At 50.9% G+C, this 15,541-nt stretch overlaps 1 protein-coding gene across 7 annotated transcripts in view; it reads left to right on the forward strand.

The window, feature by feature from the left end:
- The window catches only part of PPP2R3A (protein phosphatase 2 regulatory subunit B''alpha), a 77,855-nt gene extending 70,804 nt beyond the window's left edge, over positions 1 to 7,051 (forward strand). For all 7 annotated transcript variants that reach the window (XM_032971951.2, XM_032971950.2, XM_032971953.2 and 4 more), the window contains 8 exons: positions 230 to 316; positions 1,037 to 1,193; positions 1,957 to 2,005; positions 2,709 to 2,798; positions 2,966 to 3,141; positions 3,710 to 3,828; positions 4,616 to 4,722; positions 5,988 to 7,051. In XM_032971951.2, coding sequence (XP_032827842.1) covers positions 230 to 316; positions 1,037 to 1,193; positions 1,957 to 2,005; positions 2,709 to 2,798; positions 2,966 to 3,141; positions 3,710 to 3,828; positions 4,616 to 4,722; positions 5,988 to 6,120 — 918 coding nt within the window. In that variant the 3' untranslated portion in view covers positions 6,121 to 7,051. The remainder of the gene's footprint in view (positions 1 to 229; positions 317 to 1,036; positions 1,194 to 1,956; positions 2,006 to 2,708; positions 2,799 to 2,965; positions 3,142 to 3,709; positions 3,829 to 4,615; positions 4,723 to 5,987) is intronic.
- Positions 7,052 to 15,541: the final 8,490 nt, after the last annotated feature.

A 15,541-nucleotide genomic window follows, 5' to 3' on the forward strand; every position in this document is an offset into this window, starting at 1 on the left:
TGGGGCTGGGTGGGGAGGGGCTGGTCACCCCGTGGTGCCCTTATAAAACTCACCGTTTAACCTACTCACGCCAGCTTGTGCCCACCCTCACAGTCGGGCATATTGTGTGGTATACACCACGTGGTGCCGCCGTTGACCCTGGCCATTGACCGAGCAACCCAACGTTCCTACCAGCTCCCTCCGCAGGAGAATGTGTTTCAATTCTTTATCCGACCACCCGCGCCCACAGGTGATCCAGAGAGTGTTTTACACTGTGAATCGCTCGTGGTCGGGACGGATTTCGCTGACCGAGCTACGGAAAAGCAACTTCCTGCAGGTGAGCTGCGCATTCGTTCTCAGCTGCTTTTTTTGTTGCCGAATCTTGCATCGATTGATTGATTGACAACCGTCACACTCGGTGCACAGTTGTCCATGCCAAAGTTAAGGAATGCAATATCTCTTATTCGCATGAGAACATCGCTGTTAAGAGACCGACGTGTGGTTCCTGAGACCACGATCAGGGACGTGAGAGTGGATATGGGGAGGGGAAAAAGGGTAAGGGGGATGGGAAGGTGAGGAACATGCTGGGAGAAAGACAGGGACAGGGGGGAGGAGAAGGGGAAGGTGTGAGGGGGGGCACCATCTTGCTCTTACTCTTCTCCTCCCCTTTGGTTGCTGGGCGCCTTCCCTTCCGCACAACCTTGGACAGAGTTCAAAGTGGAGCATAATCCCAGGTTAACCGTCGCTGAGATTTACTCAGTTGGGCAGTTCGTATAATGTTCCCTGATTCAAGTAGTTAGAAGAACCGCCGTGGCTTTCCCACGAAGGGAGACGGAATTTAACGTGAGTGCCGACGTTGGGCAATATGACACCCGACTGAGATTTGAGATTCGAGCGAGCAAATTTCGGACGGCGCGTCTGCATTTCAAACAACAGCAACACGGCGTCGAAGATATTTAGTTTTTCATCGTACAGACAATGACGACGAATATTTTTTATTATCGATGATTACGATGACGATGACGGTCGCTGTTATTGGTGACTTGAATGGGTTCAGACGCTGGCGCTACTCGAGGAGGAGGAGGACATCAACCAAATCACCGACTACTTCTCCTACGAGCACTTCTACGTCATCTACTGCAAGTTCTGGGAGCTGGACACGGACCACGACCTCTACATTGACCGCAAGGACCTGGAAAAGCACAACGACCACGGTACGCCTCGAACCAACGCTTCAACTCGAGCGCTAGCGCGTTGTTGCCCTTCCCCCGCACGTCCGACTAGCACGGTTGGCTACGTACGGTGCGGAAGAAGTTCAATGTACACACTTACAATACAAACAGCCCTGCCCACTTTCTACGACCCGAAACCCGAGTCTCATGCTAATCCTGACACTACCCCAAAGCATAATCTTAACCCTGTTCCTGAATGTAGTTTTAAGCTCAATCATAGCTTTCAAATGATAACTTTAACCTTGACAATTAATCTTAGCCATAACCCTAAACCCTGACGCACTTTTTCAGAGTGACCTGGCCACAGATGAATAGCCCAACAAAGTGGCTTATCATGTGGAAATTTATAGCAGCCAAATACTCTAAACGCGTGTTTATAAACGTGGAAGGAAAAAACCGGAGCACCCGGAGAAAAATCCACTCGACCACGGGGAGGGAGACACGCAAACTCCAAACATACAGCAGGCGTCAGGGTCATGATCTTACCCACGACCTGCTGCATACCAAGCGAGGTAGTTAACATCGTGCCACTGTGGTGAGTACCTGGAGAACACTCGCCAAATGTTCTTGGTGGACACCACTAGAGGCTCCGCACAGACGGCAACACGAACCCACCTACTGTACTGCCACCACCCGCCCACAAATCCGTGTGATCCTACAAACATTCTCCCCAAAAGCGCCGGATTACAACCGTCTGCGGTTGGGCAGCAAAGTCACTGCCGTCGATGTTTTCCTGTCGCCGCAGCGATCTCAAGCCGGATGATCGACAGGATATTCTCCGGAGCTGTCACGAGGTACACCAGTGCCTGATGGCTCGCGGAGCGCGGCGGAAAGACGGCGCCCGCGTCGACGGAAAGCCGTGTCGTCCGGCGTTTGCGCAGAACGAGGCGGCGCCGTGACGCCAATAAATCGGCACACCCCGACGAAATCGCCCCATCGGCCCATGTTTGGGAGAAAGTGGGCGTGGCGTTGCCCGGAGGGGGCGCGTCCCCCTGCCCATATTTGGTCTCGTGGAACCCGAGCCGTGGTGCCTGCTTGGATTGGTTCTGGTCGCGGTCGATCCGACAGCCACGTTAAGAGTATCGGTTCACCGAGGGTTAATCGCTGCTTCGATTTCAATCGGCGAGCGACCCGTGGGTCCGGTAATCCCATTGGTTGGCACAGCGTCGTGCGTCAACGCTCCCTTGGCCCATATCTTGCGTGTTCGGTGAGATTCGCTCGCAGTCCTTATTGATCGCCTTCCAGCGCCGGTGTTTGTGCGTGCGCGAGCGAGCGACAGCCCTCTTGGGAGGAACGCGTGTGGTTTGATGCGGTGTGCTGCCGTGTGGTGTGCTGTTGTGCAGTGTGGTGTCGTGCGATACGGTGTGGTGCTGTGCGGTGCGGTGTTGAGCGATGTGGTGTGGCGTTGTTTGGTGTTGTGCGGTATTGTGCGGTGCGGTGTGATGTTGTGCGGTGTGTTATTGCACGTTGCGGTGTCGTGCGGTGCGGTGTGAGCAGGGGACCGGCCACCAAGCGCGAGAAGCGGATGAGCTACGCCGACTTTGTGTGGTTTCTCATCTCGGAGGAAGACAAAAAGACCGCGACGAGGTGAGGCGTCGAGTCAAACGAATTGAACAAATGTAGCAGCAACAGTAATACTCGTGCACCGTTGCCTGTGTTGTGTCCACGCGTATGCACGTGCGTGCGTATACATTATTGCGTTCGTGCGCGCGTGTGCACGATTGCGTGCGTGCTTGTATGCGTCCGTGCGCCAGCGTGGAGTACTGGTTCCGCTGCATGGACCTGGACGGCGACGGCGTTCTGTCCATGTACGAGCTGGAGCACTTCTACGGCGAGCAGTGCGCCCGCATGGACAAGCTCGGCATCGAGCCCCTGCCGCTCAGCGACTGCCTCTGCCAGATGCTCGACCTCGTCAAGCCCCAGGTGGAAGGTTCGTGTTGTCTTTCGCGAATCTCTTTTGCCGTGCCGACCGCACCCACCGCTCGTCGGGCCGTCGCGTCACGTGGACGAAGCCTCCGTTGGGATCGCTCACCGGGGCAGCCGCCGACGGAAGCGGATGTCGTAGAGCTACCCCTGAGATGCCGACAAGGGGTACGGCACCCTCCCACCCGCTGGCTCTGCCACGAGAGTCTCATGGGTCGTCGCAGGAGGGTGAAACTGATTTTTTTTTATTCTGACAGCACAAATGTTCGTCAACTGAACTGCTTTTGGTGTTTAGTTTGTTGTCCTTACCCCGCACCTCCGATTATCACGGTTGGCTACGTACGGTGCAAAACAAGTTCAACAATACAATGTGACTTTGAATGAGGCTGTTAACGCGCCAGACTCGAGAATCGTGTTTGATCAGAGGCGACTGAAAGCCGGATTCGAACCCAGCATCTCTGCAGTGCCAGCTCATGACTCCAGCCACCTCTCAGCTACTCGGCCACCTTGGGAGATTTGTAAATTTTTCCCGATGAAATGTTTTCATTATCGTCTCGGTGCTCCCCCGTCCCCAGGCAAAATCACGCTGAAGGATCTGAAGCGGTGCAGAATGGCGTACGTCTTTTTCGACACGTTCTTCAACCTCGAGAAGTACCTGGAGCACGAGCAGAAGGACCCCTTCTCCGTCCAAAAGGTATCGCGATGCAATTGAGGGGGCTGCTCGTTGGCTTGCTGTGTGTGGCCTGGGGACTGTTTTCATGTTGCTGTTCTGCTGCCACTCCTTGGCTTGCCATCGGTGTTGACAAATCGGCACTAATTTCTGCGCATGTGCAATTTGTACTTTGCGTTCTTTATTTGTATTTAGTAGTCGGTTTTGTTTGAGCGGCTTGCTCATCTGCCTCCTCTCTATCTCGCGCCTACATCGTACAGCTTGTTGATGTAAATCGCTGACCCGCCCCGACTGGACACATCCGTGATAAAGAGCCTCACTGCTCAATGGGATCCCTCCAGGATAAATACGGATCCTGATTCGGAACTCGTGAGCCGGCGCTCTCGAGGTGCCTGCTTACACTACCTAATGACCGCCTTTGAGACGAAACGAGTTTTCATCCACCCCCTCGTGCTTCGCGCCGGCGTTAATAGGTGCTCGCTAACAGCACTTGCCCCAACAGTGTCTTATGGCTATACGGGGGATCTTTGTAGGGGTAGCGGTTAGTGCACTGCACTACGAACCCAGTGATCTTTGTTCGATTCCCGGTCACGGCCAACATCAGTGACAACTATATGAACCGGGCCTTGGCCCTCTCCTAGGTAAACATCGCCACTGGGGATACAAAGGCGGTCGGGCGTGGTGCTGGCCACCCACCCCCTCGTGTGCCATGCCGGCCTTCAGATGTGCTTGCTAATAGCACTTGCGTCCAACAGTCTGTTAAAGATTATACGGTGGGGGTGGGATCTTTGTCTTTGTATCGTGTGTGTAGGAGGCAGACGGGGAGGTGCCCGAGTCCTCGGACTGGGATCGCTACGCCGCGGAGGAGTACGAGATCCTGGTCGCAGAGGAGTCGGCAAACCAGCGGATGCAGGCCATGTGAGACACGGAGACTCACGCAGCAATAATTATAATGTTTAACACGTAGGCTTTCGCGACCAATATTATTCATAATAAATGTTTTTGGGTTAGATCGCCTAAGTATGAATGTGTCGTAACCCTCCACCACCCGACAGAGCCAGTAAGGTTTGTCACGTAAACAACGTGCCAATTAGTTCCTACTTATTCCAACCCGAGTGTAAATCCACAACATTTACAATTTACTCTCCAACACACCGGTGGGCTGAAGTAGTAATTAAATGGCGCGTTGTTTACGTGACAAATTTGACTGGCTGTGTCGGGTGGTGGAGGGTTACAACACATTTATACTTCCGCGATCTAACCCACAAACCTTCATTATGAATAATTATGTCAACCTGTACCGTGGCCGCTAACCACCGCCCCCACAGAGAACCGCCCACTGAAGGATATCATAGAACTTCTTCTGAAATGCCGACTAAGTGACCTGTGATTGACACGCTAGGGGGCAGCACCCTCCCAACCCGCTTGCTCTGCCATGAAGAATATTGTTCGTTGCAGGAGGATGAAGCCAATAATTTCACTTCTGATGGCATTAATATTTGCAACGTGCTGAGGTTATGTTTTTTGTACAGTCATTGGTTTCGTCCCTGAGAATAACTCATCAGCCTCGAGACTCCAGGTTGATCAGCACGATCCCATTCTCCAGAGCTGGAATTTAACCAAACAGAGTGCAAATTAAGTGAAGAACCAATTTTGATGTGATGGGGGGTTTTTTTTCGTCCAGATCATTGGTGACTGGGCCACAACCAACAACTCTTACAAACCTGATTTAATCACAGTTCTCTTCTTGTATTTGAACCCTAGATCCTCAGCGTTGCCAGCTGGACACTCTGACCTCTGAGCTAGCTGGTCACTTTGTTGGTGATGATGATGTTGTCGGTGGTGGTGGTGTTGGGGTGCTGCAGTGGAGAGATGTTAACTACCTCGCCTGGTATGCAGGAAGTCGTGCGTTCCATACCGACCCTGACGACTGCTGCTGTATATTTGGAGTTTGTGTGTGTCTCTCTCCCCGTGGTCGCGTGGATTTTTATTCCGGATCCTCCGGGTGTTTCCCTGCCGTAAATTTCCACGTGATGAGCCACTTCGTTGAACTCCGATTCGTGGCCAGGTCGCTTCTGAAAAAGAGCTGTATTTCTCAGTCGGGGCTTTACTCGGTAAAATAAGGAAAAAAAACTTTTAGCATAGTTTTTAGCTTGTAACAGTTTGTTGGTTTGTTTGTGCAGCTCGTACGAGGAGGATCTGGAGGAGGCGCTGCTGGGGAAGCAGGTCGGGCGACTAACCCTGAGCGACCCTCCCAACCCAACCACGCGCTTCAGCGACGACCAGTATGAGTACGACGACGACTTCGAGTACTGAACGCGACGACATCGCCCTCCCGTGTCCCTTCCCTGCCCGTCTGCCCGCACACCCATCCGTCCGTCTGTCCATATATTTGCCCTGTCTGCTTGCCGATCCAACCATTCATCCATCCGCGTGTACATTTTTAATTTTCTTCCGTCTTCTTTACGTCCATCTTTCCGCCTTTTAATTTGTCCATCCTTTCGTCACTTATCTTGTCCGCCTGTAAATCTTTCTACACATCAGCTTGTCTGTCCATATTGACTGAATACCAAAAGGCTAAATGCTTATTGTGCGCGTGCGTCTCTATATTTCTGTATCCGTCACTTTCACAAACTCTCACCGTCTAGCTGTCTGTACGGCTCTCATTGAGGGAGACTCTTTCACGCCGGATTCTTTCACAAATCCATGCATTTGTACATAGACCACAGAGGACTCTGCAGGTCACGCTGAGGTTAGGTTCATTGAAGCCAAACCAAACAGGGCCGAGTACAGCCTTCGCTTCTATCGGTGGCTAGTCCAAGTGAAGCTCAGCACTGGCCAGGTACAGTGAGCAACTTGGTAGCCCCTTGCTGTGATGTGTTGACGCCCCAGCGGTGTCTCAGCGTTTTTTCCCCCCGGCTTGGCCGTGCTAAACCGGGCTAGAATTGATGACGCAGCGCTAAGCAAGACGAGGGACGGCTTTTTATAGGCTTGGGCTATGCTGGGCTGGTTCTCAGCGTTGCAGAGTTAACGTGTTTGAATTAACCGTGTGTTAATGTAATCGGATCGCCAAAGCCAAGTATTTGTAATCCTGCGTTATTACTCTTTGGGTGTTTTTTTTTTGTATGTAATCAGATCATGGTTAGGTAGCATGTAGCGGTAAACTACTTCTTGTGATTACTTTCATTTTGTTGCATTCGTAAGTGTTAAAATAACAATTACAACGGGGAATAGGGGGGGGTATGATGGGGGGGTGGGGAGGGTCAGCAACTGGGACGAATGAAAGCATAACAGCAGCCACAGCATACGCATCACACCACACACGGCCTGCGTCACATCACGGGTTGCCTTACTTTGAACCCTGTAGTCTATTGGAAGCAAAGTGTCGTGCGGCGAACTCACCCGGTCCTGCGAGTTGTGCGATGCAAAGTACGCAGGATTGAGTCGTGTTACTTCTGAAACCTCAAACGATTTCTGCCAATCGCACCGATTCCTATTCCAGAATCACTCTTCCCATCTTGGGCTGGCCTCTCGCTCGCCAACATCGACCTGTGAGATGGCTCCAGTTGGCCCAAGACACAAAGTGCAGTTGCTATACTGGGCTGGGCTCGGTTTGTAGCTTTGGCCTGTGTGTAGCATGGGTACTTTTTTTATTTTTTAAGTTTGGTTTCTGTGTTTTGTTCCCGTCCGGTCGTACATTAAAACTAACGGTAAAGTTTTTGTCCAAATCGGAATATCCCAAGCCGCCACCGTGACCACCAGGTCCAAGCATCGTCGACCGGGTGTGCACAATGAGTGCCAGTTGTTTTTCGGGGGGGGGTGGGTGGGTTGTGGGTTCACTTAACAATCGCGCTTCCAAGGCACGGGGTTGTCAGCGAGGGTTGTGTGGACTCATGGCTGTTAACGATAGTAGTAGTAGTAATAATATTAATGAGTGCTAAGACGATTGTAATGGATGTAACTATGTGCACATCATCACGGCTGTAATATGTATACACACAGACACGTGCACGCGTGCTTATGCAACACTTGCGCGGAGTGTTTCCGAACACTTAATCCTCTGCTGAGGTGGGTTTATATGTGAAAATTATATATTAATGTAGGCCAATGCTGCCTTAATGCACTGTGCCCACTGCATTCGACACAGTAATAGCACGTTGTTTTGGCACCGGGGGGAAGAGCACAAGTGGCACATGTCCCGCCTATTCAAAAACAACTCTACTCCGGTTGCGACGTACCAACGTAACGCATTTTAGCGGTCTGTATACCTCTAACCCTGCGCGTTGTCACGGTGGTTTGTGCCGCCATCGTTTGAAACGCACCGCAGCAGCAGCAGCGGGCTGTGCCATTCCTTCGCGTAGGGGTGACAAGCGGGTGGCGGGCGGGCGGGCGGGGAGGGGGGAATTTGCTACCCGTGGTGGCACGGATGTTCTTGATACGTTGCATTGTCAGCCTTTGAAAATAAAAGTGAATAAAAGAAATACAGAAAAGGGGCAGAGCTTCAATAACGTTGGGGTTTTAATTTTTTTTTTAACATGTTGTATACATGTAAGTAGTGCAGACAGTTACAATGGAATGAGACTCGCGGTGCAAACGAGGCCGTGCCCATGCAGTTTCGCAAATTTACGTTGGAGCTAACTTTTGACGGTCGTGTTCGGCACGATGTTTCCACTGTGCCTGTCAACTCGCAATCTATACCTTTTTTTGTGGCGTTTTCGTAGGCCGCGCTGAAACAACATTGCATTCGCACGTTTTCGTGAGCGCATTTCACCAAGTTGCCATCATTATTATGATTAAAGAAGCTACTTTTAATAGACAAATACAACAAAAACTTCCAAGAGTTCACGCGACTCAAATGCCATTCTAACAACTGCTGTAACCTTTTGACCTTTTCACAACATCGTTTGCACGTTCCTTCCTGCGTTTTGAGTTTGGAGTTTTTCTCTCGTGATTGACCGTGCGATTGTTTGAAGCCTGTTTATAATTATTATTATTTTTTCCAATCGTACATTCCTGTGTGCTGTTCAACTTCTTTCCTGCTTCGCTCGTCGTGTGTGCATGTGCGCGCGCCCGCACGCCTCGGACCGTTCAGCTGGTAAATTATCGCGCACCGTTTCAATCACGTGGTGGAGTGGGGGGGGGGTGGGGGGCACACATTTTAAATGAGCGCAGTTTGTCAGAATGTATTGAACGAAAGTGTATCCTCAACAGTCAAAAGTCTTGATAACCACAGACTGATAACGGGTTAACGGACACTTTGAAAGAACTCCCAAACGTCTCCCCGAGTACACCGTCAGTGGGCGTTCCATTTGTCCGTACACGTTTCCCACGGCCGAAATACTGGAATGCAACGTTTGCGTTTTGTGTGCGGAGGCGCTGTACTGAGACCAACGGAGTCAAGGCAAAACCTTCCCCCCCCCCCTTGCTCAAATCTTGAGTGCGAAGCGGTACCCATCTCCATCGGTGGCCCCTGGGGGGCCTGCGGTGGACATTACACATTCACATGGCGGGGTCCAGTCTATTCATAGGAGAACCAACTTTGAATCCGTGCAGAGGTGTTAAACTCGTTATATATCGACCGCAGAAGAACGACTCGCCTACACAAGAAATCTTCCCCTCCCTCCCCGTGGTTCAGGCACTGACGACCTGCCGGTTGCGAGTCAAACGCTCGAACCACTGGGCCACCTGGCTTGATAGTTACACGAAAAACGACGTCTCCTTATATCGATCAGTCAGTCAGTCTTTACGTGCCCAATATCTCTATCTCAATAAAGTAGGCATTGGTACCCATTGTATGTATGTTGAACTTCTTTCTGCGCATGGTACGTAGCCAACCGTGCTAAACGGGAACGGTACATGGGGCATAGAGCGACGCGCATGAAGAGATTGCTACCTCGTAAGTTCGTGGCAACCTTTCGGAGGACAGTCGTGGGAGATGAGACCTGCATTTTTGAACGTTTAAAAGTTCGCTGGATTTGTTCGGGTGCCGCTGCTGATCGGCGAGTGCGCCCAGGGCATCGTTACTGCTCCTTCGAGGCTGTGAGCTCGTCAACGGAGGTCTGGAGACCGCGCTTGCGATCGGAACGTTTGTATTCGATTTGATAATATTGCATTTGGTGGCTGCATTGGCAGTGGCGCGCAAGCACGATGAACAACGAATGTCAACACACTCGTCAACAACACTGCCTTAAAAAAAATAACAAATATATAATCGGTGACGTTTCGGGCAAATTGCCCTTCTTCACAAGCAACCCATCATAGCACATAAAGAACGACCATTGCCCCAATTGCGTTACGTGATTACTTGAAAAAAAACAATCTTTTAAGGCAGTGCTGTCGATTGTTTTTTTTCTCTCTCCAAGTGGACGCATGTGAGTCACCATGCACTCGCGATTCAAATGAACGTTTGTATTTTATTTTTCAAATGTGTGTGTGTGTGTTCATGTGACCCTTGGGTGCGATGGTACTGCCAAGGCCTGGCAACACATCCTGTCCGTGAGCCAAGGGTTGCCTTGCAGCAGTTTCGCTCGACGGAATCGCTTCTCATCCCCCAGCACCACCTAACGACGGCACACGGCACTCACTGCGATCAGATCTACAAATTATATATTGTGAGCCTAGAGGTTCTACTCGTGGTTAAACAGGAATACCATAACGTTTAGCAGAGTGCTGGCAAAATTTCTGCACATTAAAAGGGTAGCATGTCCATTGTACAGTATTCTATTGCAATCAAATGAAATAAAAACACAACTATCAAATACTCTTTGGTTCTTTCGGTAAAGTCACGTATTTTCTACCCACGTGACTTTACCGAAAGAACCAAAGAATATGGATTCCTGCAGTCACGAAAGCTTCAAATCAAGATTGACATCTATCAAATATTCTTTCGTATGGCAAAAGAAGATTTGACGTCAAATCAAACACACGTCAACCGCTTAAAGTCAGCACGTGGCATCACAACGCAATGCATTCATCGACTCTCACACAACAACAACAACGCCTCGGAGTGCGTTCTCAATTGCTCCAATTCAATCGTCGGTCCGTCCGTCCGTGCCGCGTAACGAGGTCCTCCACCGCGACGGCGTCATTTTTGCCGCGGTTAACGGAGACCGGGCGTACGTTAACCGGTGACCGGGCGTCCGTTAACCGCTCCGCGCCCCCCCCCCCCACCCCCGCCGTGGACTTCGGCGCGAGTAGTGTGCCGGTCTTGCTACGGTAAGATTCGAATAATCCTCGACCAGAGAGAGGGCCGGGAGCGGGTGGCGGCAGGGAGCTCCTGACGTGGATCGCGGCCAAGCAGTTTTCCCCTTTCTCGTGCCACCGCGTCTGGCCGCCCCCGGTTCGTTTTGTTTTTTTTTCGTTTCCCCCAGAGCGGCCGACGCAGTTCCCGGCACGCCGACCGGGCGTCGCTCAGTCGACGGGAGATTCCTGGAGGAAAACACGAAATGGCGACGACAAGCAAGCAAAATGGTTGCTTTTTGTTTTTATTTTTCTCTCGGGCGTTTTTGTTTTTGAGGTGCCTTTTGCGTTCGGCATTTACATGTAATTGTTCGTAGCCTAGCGCGGTGGAGTCTTTAATTTCAAGAAAAGCAAATCACCTTTGGTTCTCGGCTCTTGAGCAAAATGGTCCGTCTTTCCGCGGTGAATATCTGCTGGGCGATTATCTGCATCCGTTCGATCCAGAAAACGACATCAGGTGGATTGGAAATGCTCAAAAAGAATTGTGATTCCACATGTGCGATTGCGTCAAATATGACAAATTGTAATTGCTCAGCCCCTTGGCAATACGCCGATCGGTGAAGGCCTCGCTGCACCGTGTCGATCGTGGGAATGATTGACCATACTTCACCACGTTGGCCAGTATGGGTCGGTGATGTTGAGGGACCCGGGATCCTTGTAAGAGGTTACCACCCACTCGTTATGGTTCGACTCTTAGTACCGTGCAACAGCGTCGTAATTTAAGAACATTGAAATGTAGAGAAATATAGCATTGAACAATTGCTTAGTTTTCAGGAAAGCCTTAGTTTCACTTGAATCGAACAATTCAGCCGTATTGAGCATCACCATGGCCACCAAATTAATGCCACGGAGAGCTGAGCGAATACGACACTTAAAGCAATACCACGGGAACCGCGATATCCGAGAGCATTGAGCCAAATGATGTTTTTTGCTTCTTAAGTTATAGCTGGTATACCTGTGATACACACAATGTATTTCTGTATTAACGCGTGAATAGAACTCCACGTGTAGACTTTCCTATATCGCCCGGTACCAATGTTCACCTGCCAGCAGGTGCAATGCAATGGCCCCCTTATTGGCGGGCGTGGAAAGATGAGACGGAGTACAGCTCAGAGGATTGGGGGGGGGGGGTGAGAAGCCGCTGACATTTCTGGAACTCTGTGAACAGCCCCCCACACCTCACAGAGTCTGGTACAGCCGCAGACTTTTGCCTTTGTCTGACTGCTCGTGATGCGTGCGGAGAATGCCGGCTGGGCAATGAGGAGGATTGATGGGATAATTAATTGAAGGGGGCTGTACATCCTAAAGGGACGTTTGTCCACTCCGGTCCTCGCGACCAATCCTCCCCCCGGTCCACGTCTTCTTGATGACCAGCCTTGTCTATTCCGTACGTGAAGTAAGCCCACTGCGAACGCTTGCGTGCACGTGATGGTTGGTGATGACCGAAAGCTGGATTACCGTGGGGCGTTGCGACAGACTGGAGTGGAGTCTAACGTTGTCCAAAAGGGCTGTGTGGCTCACTCCTTCCGTCGCGTGGATGTGTACGTGCCTTGATTTGTGTAAATAGTGATCTGTAAAGAAAAAGGATGTTTTAAAAAAAAGTGTTTTCGTTGGTTTGCGTATTAAAAAAAGGTCTTGACTCCAAGAGAATGTGCCTCGTAATTCCGAAGGGTTAGCTCTGGGGGTTTCATCATGTCCACGTGTCGACGACTGGAGGTCTCCTTGCTACCGCAATCCACTGCTGCACCAGTAAGTGGTCGCTCTATTAGCCACTGCTCCAGCCTCTGGAACCCCCTGCCAAGGCCCACTCCACCTTGGTTCCCCCCTCCCCCCCCCGGTCTGTCTGCCTTCAAGCCTCTCGCAAAATCGTTCCCCTTCCACGCCGTTCTTTCAGAGCCCCGGTGATACTGTGCGGCAAGTCCTCGCCCTAGCGCGTGGTGTTCACACGATTAACGCGCTTCCTTACATTCGGTGGAACAGCCTTGGCACAACGCGGAATGCGTTGCACGTTATAAAGGCGGTTTCTGAGCGGTCGATGACGAAACCCGTTTCTTGAGCTTCGCGGCCGGGCCGGGGGTGACACAGGACCCGGGACGATGCAGTGACGTGGCGGCGAACCCTCAGTTCATTGCCCCGTCGTCGTCTCGCTGTGCGCGTAGCAGTTAGTGCACCGTATCGCGCCAAAGTTTATCGTTACGTTCTTTTTGTTTCGTGGGGAAATTGCTATACCCTTTGGCTCTTTTGGTAAAGTCACGTAGGTATAAAGTAAAATAAATCACGACGTTTCGATCGCAACGCAAGGTTGGTCGTCCTCAGGCGGACAAAAAAACAACAACACGAGGTTAAATTTCGATTTAAAGCTTTCGTGACTGCAAGGATTCATCTTCTTTGGTTCTTTCGGTAAAGTCACGTTATTCTCATTCTACGTGACTTTACCGAAAGAACCAAAGAAGATGAACACGAGGTTATTTATGTGGCGATGGGCAAGCAAGCGGGGTCTGAGCTGGAAAGGAATTCCATCCACCGTTAAAGGAGGACATCTCCCCGATGCGTTTCCTCTTAACGCTCACTCCTTCCCTTGCTCCGTCCCGCCTGTGCCCCCCTTCTCGCGTGTAACGCCTCCTCCTATTCCTGTGCTCGGAGACGTCGGTCACGTTATGGGCGGCATTATAAATGCAGGTTGTGTGCAGCAAACTCACGCGTGCGAGGGACCACCACTCCATCCCCGTACAGATGGATACAGATGGGAGATTGATCAACATTTTGCTGGACCGCCTTCTGGCAGAGCCAGGGCCCGGTACAGTCTTCGGAACGCGCACCCACGGGAAGGGATTTTCACAACGAAGCTAAACTTTTTTTTTTAGTTTAGGGGCCGTCCATAAATGACGTCACGCACCTAGGCGGGGTGGGGGGGGGGTCAGACATTTGTGACGATGTGTGACGAGGGGGGGGGTGTTGAAAAATGTGACGTCACATCAAAATGCGCAACTTTAAATAAATATAGACAACACGTTCTACTTAATTAAATACACTTTTTAATAAATATTTTCTCCTACAACATCAGAGTGCAGCGCCACATTAAATACGCACTACAATGACAATAGTTTAAAGCTATTTGAAGCATGCGTTTTTTTGGGGGGGGGGCAGAGCTTTGTGACGTCATATTTGAGGGGGGGGGTCTGACTTATTGTGACGCCGTGTGACGAAGGGGGGGGGGATCAAAAATCGTCCAAAGTCGCGTGACGTCATTTATGGACGGCCCCTTACCAGGTAAGCCCCACTGAGCAATGTAGCTCTTATTCTTAGCTCTTTCGGTAAAGTCACGTTGAAGGGAAACAATAAAATAATAAAATATATATACAACAATAAAATTCTCACGACGTTTCGGCCGTTGGTTTTTCACACCTGATGATGACCGTTTGTGTTGTGGTCGAAACGTCGTGAGAATTTTTATTGTTTTATATATATATTATTTTATTGTTTCCCTTCAACGTGACTTTAACGAAAGAGCTAAGAATATGAATTACTGCAGTCACGAAAGCTTTAAATCAAAATTTAATGTAGCTCTTGTTTTTTTAGAAGAGACCTGCCTATAAATGATAGCTCAACGAAGTGGCTTGTCATGGGGAAAGGTATAGCAGCCAGATACTCTAAACGCGTGATGTTGATTCTTAAATGTAGAGGGAAAACCCGGAGAACCCGGTTGAAAGATCCACGCGACCACGGGGAGAGAGACACGCAAACTTCAAATATACAGCAGCAGCAGACGTCAGGGTCGGGATCGAACCCACGACCTCCTGTGTACCAGGCGAGGTAGTTAACATTTCCAAGCCATCGTGATGATGATGATGAGAGAGAGACACCACAAACTCCAAATATACAGCAGCAGGCGTCAGGGTCGGGATCGAACCCACGCCCTCCTATGTATCAGGCGGGGGAGTTAACATCTCCAAGCCACCGTGATGATGATGATGAGAGAGAGACACCACAAACTCCAAATATACAGCAGCAGCAGGCGTCAGGGTCGGGATCGAACCCACGACCTCCTATGTATCAGGCGGGGGAGTTAACATCTCCAAGCCACCGCGGCGATCCACCAACGCTTACAGGCGTGATTTACGAGTACACTCTATACACACACACAATGTTCCCATGCAGTGCTCTGCAATGTGTTGTTTACACAACGTGTTCGTTCGGGGCATGTCGTTGCGAATCCGCGACGTGGCGCGGGATCCTTGGCTGGAGCGATGTGGGGTTGGCGGGGGGGGCCGAAGGGGTTTGTGGTGTACCCGCGGTGACGCCGAGAGGGGTTCAGAGAACGACGGGGGGGGGCGAGGCTTGGCGTTGGTTTCAGTCGCCTAGGACACCAGGTGACTACACAAACTCTGCGAGTGCTCACCTGCAGGCACAGTGTGATTCGCACACCGCACACGCAACAAAGGCACAGACCCCACCCCGCGAGCGCGCGCGCGCCCGTGACCCCCGTCGTGATCAGCGG

This window comes from Petromyzon marinus, chromosome 47, assembly GCF_048934315.1.
Source record: "Petromyzon marinus isolate PM22_M1 ecotype Great Lakes invasive population chromosome 47, UKy_Petmar_22M1.pri1.0, whole genome shotgun sequence".
Classification (NCBI taxonomy): domain Eukaryota; kingdom Metazoa; phylum Chordata; class Hyperoartia; order Petromyzontiformes; family Petromyzontidae; genus Petromyzon; species Petromyzon marinus.